The 8,444-nt window shown below is 69.4% G+C and overlaps 2 protein-coding genes across 2 annotated transcripts; both read left to right on the top strand.

The window, feature by feature from the left end:
- Positions 1–105: 105 nt before the first annotated feature.
- ATAT1 (alpha tubulin acetyltransferase 1) lies at positions 106–2,165 on the top strand (the record flags this gene model as incomplete). The annotated part of the gene is given in 9 exon segments (XM_059835252.1): positions 106–216; positions 311–371; positions 462–551; positions 553–576; positions 677–778; positions 1,133–1,178; positions 1,292–1,363; positions 1,471–1,651; positions 2,114–2,165. Coding segments are annotated over 9 exon segments (739 nt in total), but the record flags the coding sequence as incomplete, so codon positions are not given.
- A 1,244-nt stretch (positions 2,166–3,409) lies between these two features.
- On the top strand, positions 3,410–8,295 carry CUNH6orf136 (chromosome unknown C6orf136 homolog). Its single transcript, XM_059835251.1, is given in 9 exon segments — positions 3,410–3,547; positions 4,698–4,845; positions 4,848–4,936; positions 5,845–5,933; positions 6,029–6,038; positions 6,040–6,162; positions 6,164–6,231; positions 8,106–8,179; positions 8,270–8,295. Coding segments are annotated over 9 exon segments (765 nt in total).
- Positions 8,296–8,444: the final 149 nt, after the last annotated feature.

The following is an 8,444-nucleotide window of genomic DNA, read 5'->3' as shown; positions in this document are numbered from 1 at the left end:
TGGGGCAATGGGGGGCAATGGGGGGGCAATGGGGGGGCACGGGGGGGGGCAATGGGGGGCACGGGGGGGGGGGTAACGGGGGGGATAACGACTCTTCCCACGCAGGCCCAGGGCCTCCCGGCCCCCCGTCACCAGCGCTGCGCGCATGGAGGCCAACCGCCACGTCCTCTACATCCTCCGCGACGCCGAGGGCCGGGGGGTGAGCGTGGGGGGGGGGTGTGTGTCCCCCCCCTCAACTTCTTCCCCCCCCCCCTCCCCACCCAGGGGGGACCCGGGGCACACCCCCCAAACCCTTTCTCTCCCGCCCCAGGACCCCCAAAGGCGCCGTCGTCGGCTTTCTCAAGGTGGGCTACAAGAAGCTCTTCCTCCTGGTGAGTTTTTGGGGGGCTGGGGGGGGTGCCTGAGTGCCCCCCCCACAGCCATCTTATCCCCCCCCCCCACGGCCCCGTTCCCCCCCCCAGGACCGTAACGGTGCCCATAACGAAGCGGAGCCGCTTTGCGTCCTGGATTTTTACATCCACGAGTCGCTGCAACGACACGGTTACGGGCGGGGAGCTCTTCCAGCACATGTTGCAGGTGACGTGGGGGGACAAAAAAGTGGGGGGGACACACACAGAGGGGACACGAAGGGATGTTGGGGGACCCCCCCCCTCACCTCGTGTCCCCCCCCACGTAGAGTGAGAGGGTGGATCCTTGGCGTTTGGCCGTCGACCGACCTTCCGAGAAGCTCTTGGCTTTCCTCCGCAAACACTACGGCCTCACCGACGCCATCCCGCAGGTGGGGGGGACGTGCTGGGGACATCACTGGGGTGCCCCCCACCCTCCTGGGGTGCCCCCCCACCCTCCTGGGGCACCCGTTACCCTCCTGGGGTGCCCCCACCCCGGGGGTTTGTCACCGCTCTTGTTCCTGGCGGGGGGGTAAACGGTCTCTTGGGTTCACCGGGTTGGGGTAGAACCATGGGAAGTGCCCCGGGGGTGGGGGGGGAGGCGCAAATCACCCCAAATATTTGCCCCCAGGAGGGGGGGTAGAGTCTCAGGAACTGCCCTGGGGGGGGGGGCAAATCACCCCCCCAGATTTGCGCCGGGGAGTGGGGGCAGCCCCTCACCCGCAGCCTTCCTCCCCCCCCTCCAGGTGAACAACTTCGTCATCTTCGAGGGTTTCTTCTCCAAACCGAACCGGGTGAGTTTTGGGGGGATGTGGAGGGGGGTTTGGGGGCGCACAGGGAGGGTGGGAGTGGCACAGGGTGACCCCCCCCCAATCCTAATAACGCTGCCCTCCCCCCTCCTGCAGCCCCCCACCGCCGCCCGCCCCCCAAGCGCCCCGAGGAGGAGATCAAGCCCTACTCGCTATCGGAACGCGACTGTAAGCCAGCACCCGGGGGGGCGGCGGTGGTGGGGGGGGGGAAACTGAGGCACGGCACCTCCCTGGGCCCCGCCCCTTTTGCCTAACCCTCAACCAATCGTCTCCAGTCCTGCGAGAAGAGGCGGAGCCTCCTTGGCCCTTCAACTTGACCTCGGGGCGGGGCGGGGGGCTCGCCGGTACGCGGCAGCCTCCGGCCGTTCCTGCTGCGGCGGGAGACGCCGGACGGACAGACGGAGCCCCGGCCGCCGGACGGACGGAACGGGACGCCCCCCAGCACCGCCGCGCCAGGTGGGCTGCTCTTACTTTCGTCTTGTTTTTTTTTCTTTTTTCCCAATTTTGCCGGTTTTTGCCTCATTTTTCACTCCCCACCCGCCACCACCACGCTGTTTTCTCGTCCCCGCAGCTCCCTTGGGCGCGTCCGGCCGCTGAGCCCCCACGGCAGCTCTCCCCAACGGCGGGGCCGTGGGGGGGCTCGGCGCCTGCCGGGGTGTGCGGTGGGAGGACGTGGGGGTGCCTGTCTCTGCCCCACGGGTGCCCCCTTCCTGCCCCATAGCTCCCAGGGGGGTGCCAGTACCTGCTCCGTAGCCCCTATGGGTGCCTGTCCCCACCCCTGTGGGTGCCCGTCCCTGCCCCACAGCTCCCCTGGGTGCCAGTTCCTGCCCCACAATCCAGTGGGTGCCTGTCCCCAGCCCCACGGGTGCCCCCTTCCTGCCCCATAACTCCCAGTGGGTGCCTGTTCCCACCCCACAGCCCCAGTGGGCGCCTGTCCTCACCCCTGCGGGTGCCCGTCCCTGCCCCATAGCGTCAGCGGGTGTCTCTGCCTGCCCCATGGGTACCTGTCCCCACCCCACAGCTCCACTGGGTGCCAGTTCCTGCCCCACAGCCCCAGTGGGTGCCTGTCCCTGCCCCATGGGTGCCTGCCCCCCGCCCCACAGTCCCGCTGGGGGGGGGTCCCAATTCCTGCCCCAAAGACCCCATGGGTGCCTGTTCCCCACCCCATAGCTTCCAGGGGAGCCCATTCCTGCCCCATAGCCCCAGTGGGTACCGCTCCCTGCCCCATGGCTGCCTGCTCCCGCCCCACAGCCCCACTGCGGGGGGGGGTCCCAGTTCCCACCCCCACAGCCCCCATGGGTGCCTGTCCCCCGCCCCATAGCTCCCGGGGGGGGGGACATTCCTGCCCCATAGCGCCTATGGGTGCCCATCCCTGCCCTGTGGGTGCCTATCTCGGCCCCATGGGTGCTCGGCCCCCACCCCACGGGTGCTCATCTCTGCCCCACAGCCCCCATGGGTGCCCCTCCCCCCCCCCCACGGGCACCCCCTCCCCCCCCCCCCCCACGGCCCCGGGGGGGCCTTTTCCCCTCCCCCCCCCCCGGTTTTGGTTACGTTTCAATAAAAACGGTGACTCTCAATTTCCGGTCCCTCCTGCTGATGGGTCCCGGGGGGGGGGGGGGGGGGGGGGTCCCGGGGGGGGTGATGTCATTGCCGGGGGGGCGTGGCCTCACAGAGCCCCGCCTCCTGCCCCCCCGCGCCCTCGGAGCTTGTACAGCTGCTACAGGTGCTTAGCCACGCCCCTTCATTAAGCCACGCCTATTTGTGGCTTAGCCACGCCCCCATCTGGGTTACGCCCCGCCTCCCCGGCTGGAGAACGCCGCTCCTATTGGCTGCCGGAGAACTGGCTCCGCCCCCTCCGGGCTGCGCCCCCCCCCCCCCGGCGCGAAGGGGAATGAATGGGCCCGGCCGCCTGGCGGGAAAGGAACTGCGCATGCGCCTCCCCGCCGGCCTTCCCCGCCCGCCGCAGGCGCAGTGCGCTGCGTCCCACCGCGCATGCGCATCCGCCCGGTCACCTTCCCCGGCGCGCCGCCGGCCGCCCGGCGCTCCGCGCCCTTTCCCCGCGCATGCGCGTCGCGCGGCCGCCGCCTACCGCGCCTGCGCGCTGGGGCGCGGCGGGGGCGGAGCCGGCGCGAGCCGGCGGCGGAATGCGCAGGCGCAGTGGGCTCGCCGGCTTGAGGCGAGGCGCGGCCGAGGCGAAGCGGGGGGGGCTCCGCCATGTACCGGCACGGCCGGGCCGCCGCTGCCGCCGCCGCCCGCCTCCGCCCCGCCGTCCCCCTCCGCGCCTGGCCCCCGGCCGAGGCCGCTGGGGCCGGCCCGGACCCGCCGCGCCGCCGTTACCGAGCGCGGCCGCAGGTGAGGGTCGCGGGGAGGGGGCGGGGCTGTGCTGAGGGGAGGGAGGCGGGGCTATGCAAATAGAGGGGCGGGGCGGCGGAGGGCGCGTGGGTGCGTAGGTAGGGGGCGGGTGCGTTCTGGGAGGGGCGTGGCTATGCAAATAGACGTTGCGGGATAGGCGTGAGGGGGCGGGCGCCCCGGGGAGGGGCGGGGCTATGCAAATAGACATCGCTAAGTAGAGGCGAGGTGAGGCGGAGCCGGCTGTTTCCGGAGGGGGCGTGGTTATGCAAATCGCGCGGGAGCAGGTTCCTGATGGGGAAGCCGGCTGAGGGGCGGGGCCTGCACCTTGGGGGGCGGGGCCGTGGGTGGCCGAGGGTCCGCGACGTGGGGCAGCTCCGTCCCTGGGGGTCCTGCTGGGTGCCCCATGGGGCAGGTCACCCCCCGTGGGGCAGCTCCGTCCTCCTATGGGGCAGACCCGTACTTGGGGGGGTCCTGCCTGGTGCCCCACAGGGCAGCTCCGTCCTCCTATGGGGCAGACCCGTACTTGGGGGGTCCTGCCGGGTGCCCCACAGGGCAGCTCTGTCCTCCTATGGGGCTGACCCATACTTGGGGGGGTCCTGCCGGGTGCCCCACAGGGCAGCTCTGTCCTCCTAATGGGGCAGACCCGTACTTGGGGGGTCCTGCCGGGTGCCCCACAGGGCAGCTCCATCCCTCCTATGGGGCTGATCACCCTCCATAGGGCAGATCCGTACTTGGGGGGGACCTGCTGAGTGCCCCATGGGGCAGCTCTGTCCCTCCATGGGGCAGATCCATCCCTGGGGGGGACCTGCTGGGTGCCCCATGGGGCAGATCACCCCCCCATGGGGCAGATCCAGCCTCCTATGGGGCAGATCACCCCCCCCCCATGGGGCAGATCCATCCCTGGGGGGTCCTGCCCGGTGCCCCACAGCCCAAACCCCCCCCCACACACCCACATTCCCCCCTGGGGTTCCCCACAAGGCAGCCTCTGCCCCCCCCTCTGCTATGGGGCAGCTCCACGTCCCCCCTTTGGGGACCTTCACCCCCCACCCGCCCCCCCCCCACAGGACCTGGAGCCCACCCGGGGCCCCGTTTCGGCGCTGCCCCCTCCTGCCCCCCCCCGGCCCCATCGCGGCCCCCCCCCGGCCCGGCTCCCCGGCAGCCCCCGCGCTCGAGCCTTGTCCCCACCGGAGGGGATGGAGGAGGTGACATCACGACGGTGGACGGGCATCGGGAAGATGACATCGCCGTCCGCGATGGCCCCGCCACCGCCGTCCTCCTCCTCCTGCGGCCCCCAGCCCCCTTCCTGGCCCCCGCCGGGCCCCCCCCGCCGCCCCCCCACCCAGCATGGAGGAGCACTTGGCCGTCATGCACCAGAAGCTGCAGCACGAGGTGACGAGAGGGGTGACAAGAGGGTGACAGCGGGGGGTGGCTTTGGCGTGGGGGGGTTGTGGGGGAGGGTGGGGGGGGGTCTGTCCTTCCCCTGCTATAGGGTGTGTCGCCTATAGGTGGTGATGGGGTGGCCTTGGTGACACCGGGGGGCAGGTGGGGACAAGGCTGGGGGGGGGTGACAAGATGGAGGGGGGGTGACAAGGTGAGAGGGGGGGTGACAACATGGGAGGAGGTGTGTGACAAGATGGGGGGAGGTGACAAGGTGGGAGGGGGGGTGATAAGGTGGGAGCGGTGTGACAAGATTGGGGGGGTGACAAGATTGGGGGGGTGACAAGGTGGGGGAGGGTGACAAGATTGGGGGGGGTGACAAGGTGGGAGGGGGGTGACAAGATGGGGGGGAGGTGACAAGATGGGGTGAGAGGGTGGTGACAACACGGGGGTGTGACAAGATTGGGGGGGGTGACAAGGTGGGAGGGGTGTGACAAGATTGGGGGGGTGACAAGGTGGGAGGGGTGGTGACAAGGTGGGGGGGTGACAAGGGGGGAGGGGGTGTGACAAGATTGGGGGGGGTGACAAGGGTGGGGAGGGGTGTGACAAGAAGAGGTGACAGGGTGAGAGGGGTGTGACAACATGGGGGGGGTGTGACAAGATTGGGGGGTATGACAATATTGGGGGGGGTGACAAGGTGGGAGGGGGGGTGACAAGCTGGGGGAGGTGACAAGCTGGGGACAGCACCCCTGAGCCCCCCCAGCTCCAACCCCTCCACCCATCCCCATCGCAAGGGACACCCATCCCCATCGCGGGGACACCCATCCCCGTGGGGAGGGGACTCCGTGTCCCCACAGGACGGGGGGGTGACCCCCCCCAACCCCACTGACCCCCCCCCTCTCTTCCCCCCCCCCCCGCAGCTCCCCAATTTCTTCCTGAAAATCCCCGACTACGGCCTCTACTCCCCCGACGTCGAGTTCATCAACCACCTCCTGCACCTCCACACGCGGTGAGCGACCCCCCCACCCCCAACCTCCCCCGCAGGGTGACATTTGGGGACGCGGGGAGCGCGGTCAACCGCCTCCCCCCTGTCCCCTCCGCCAGCGGCCGGGCCGATGTACCAGGTGGCGGGGCCCCTGTGCCGGGCGGTGGCCTGGGGGTACTTCGCCAGCCTGCGGCTGGAGGTGCTGGCGCTCACCCGGCACCCCGAGGACTGGAGCATCCGGGCGCGCTGGCGCCACTGACGGGCTGCCCCTCCACCTCTGCCTCCTGCGCTTCTACCGCCGCGACAAGCGTCACCTTCTGCGGTCAGCACCCCTGTCACCCCCCCCCCGTCACCCACTGTCACCCTCCTGTCACCCCCCCGTCACCCTCTTGTCACCCTCTTGTCACCCATGGTCACCAGGTTCCTCCTCTCACCCCGGCACCTGCTGCTGTTGCAGCACCGTGATCCCCCGCTGTCAACCCGTGGCCCCCACTGTCACCGTCCCTGTCACCCCCATGGTCCTGCAGCCCCGTGTCCCCTTTGTCACCATGTCCTTGTCACCCTCTGTCACCCTCTGTCACCCCGGTTCCTCCTCTCACCCCGGCACCTGCTGCTGCTGCAGCACCGTGATCCCCCCACTGTCACCCTGTTGGGTCACCCCGTGTCCCCTGCTGTCACCATGGCCCAGCGTCCCTGTCACCCTGTGTCCCCTTTGTCACCATGTCCTTGTCACCCTCTGTCACCCACAGTCACCAGGTTCCTCCTCTCACCCTGGCACCCGCTGCTGTTGCAGCACCATGATCCCCTGTGGTCACCCTGTGTCCCCACTGTCACCATGTCCCTGCCACCCTGTGGTCCTGCAGCCCCATGTCCCCTTTGTCACCATGTCCTTGTCACCTTCTGTCACCCTCTGTCACCAGGTTCCTCCTCTCACCCCGGCACCTGCTGCTGCTGCAGCACCGTGATCCCCCGTTGTCACCATGGCCCAGTGTCCCTGTCACCCCGTGTCCTTGTTGTCACCATGTCCTTGTCACTCTCTGTCACCAGGTTCCATCTCTCACCCCAGCACCTGCTGCTGCTGCAGCACCGTGATCCCCCGTTGTGTCCCTGCTGTCACCGTGGCCCAGTGTCCCTGTCACCCTGTGGTCCTGCAGCCCTGTTGTTATCATGTCCCTGTCACCCTCTGTCACCCTCTTGTCACCCACAGTCACCCATTCCTCCTCTCACCCCGGCACCCGCTGCTGCTGCAGGCACCGTGATCCCCCGTTGTCACCCCATTGGGTCACCCTGTGTCCCCCGCTGTCACTGTGGCCCAGTGTCCCTGTCCCCCCCTGGTCCTGCAGCCCCATGTCCCCTTTGTCACCATGTCCTCATCACTCTCTGTCACCCGCTGTCATCTCTCTCACCTCCTCTCACCCCCGGCACCTGCTGCGGCACCGTGGCACGGGAGGTTGGGTCACCCCGTGTCACCGTGGCCCTGTCACCCTACAGCCCTGTGTCCCCTTTGTCACTCCATCCCTGTCACCCTGTGGTCCTGCAGCCAGCCCCGTGTCCCCCTCTGTCACCATGGACCTGTCCCCTCTGTCACTGTGTCCCTACGTCCCTGTCACCCCATGTCCCCCACATCCCTGTCACTCCCTGCAGGGGATGCCAGCCCCATGTCCCCGTGTCCCTGTCCCTCCCCAGGGCAGGATGCCAGCTCTGTGTCCCCCGTGTCCCCTGTGTCCCCATGTCCCTGTCACTCCCCACGGCACGATGCCAGCCCCGTGTCCCCTGTGTCCCTGTCCCTCCCCAGGGGGAGATGCCAGCCCTGTGTCCCCTGTGTCCCCATGTCCCTGTCCCTCCCCAGGACAGGATGCCAGCCCCGTGTCCCCCGTGTCCCCATGTCCCTGTCCCTCCCCAGGGCAGGATGCCAGCCCTGTGTCCCCATGTCCCTGTCACTCCCCAGGGCACAATGCCAGCCCCATGTCCCCATGTCCCTGTCCCTCCCCAGGGCAGGATGCCAGCCCCGTGTCCCCCGTGTCCCCATGTCCCCGTCCCTCCCCAGGACAGGATGCCAGCCCCATGTCCCCCATGTCCCCATTACTCCCGGGAGGGGGGGGGGTGGGTAATGCCAGGCCCCCTGTCCCTTGTGTCCCCCATGTCCCCCCGTGTCCCCACACCCCCTCCCTGACTCCGTCCCCCCCCCCACCCCAGGTCCTACGACGCCTTCTCCACCTTCTTCCTCAACTCGCAGGGGCTCATCCGCTGCCACCTTCCGCGTGGACAAGGTAAGGCCGGGGGACACCGGGGGACACCGGGGGGACCCCACAGTGCCCCTCATGTCCCCCCCCGGGCCCTAATTTTGTCCCCCCTCCCAGCTGATGCCAGCCCCCCACGGCCATGACCCGAGGCCAAGAAGCTGCTGGTGGCAGCGGCGGTGGCGGTGGCGCTGGCCGAGCCGGGACCGGCCTTGCACCTCGCCTTGAAGTCCTCTGCCACCTTCGGGGGACACCTGAGTCCCCAAATCCCTGTCCCCTTTGTCACCCCCTTTAA

This window comes from Gavia stellata, unplaced genomic scaffold (genome assembly GCF_030936135.1).
Source record: "Gavia stellata isolate bGavSte3 unplaced genomic scaffold, bGavSte3.hap2 HAP2_SCAFFOLD_1021, whole genome shotgun sequence".
In the NCBI taxonomy this organism is placed as follows: domain Eukaryota; kingdom Metazoa; phylum Chordata; class Aves; order Gaviiformes; family Gaviidae; genus Gavia; species Gavia stellata.
This window is presented reverse-complemented; position numbering and strand designations above follow the sequence as displayed.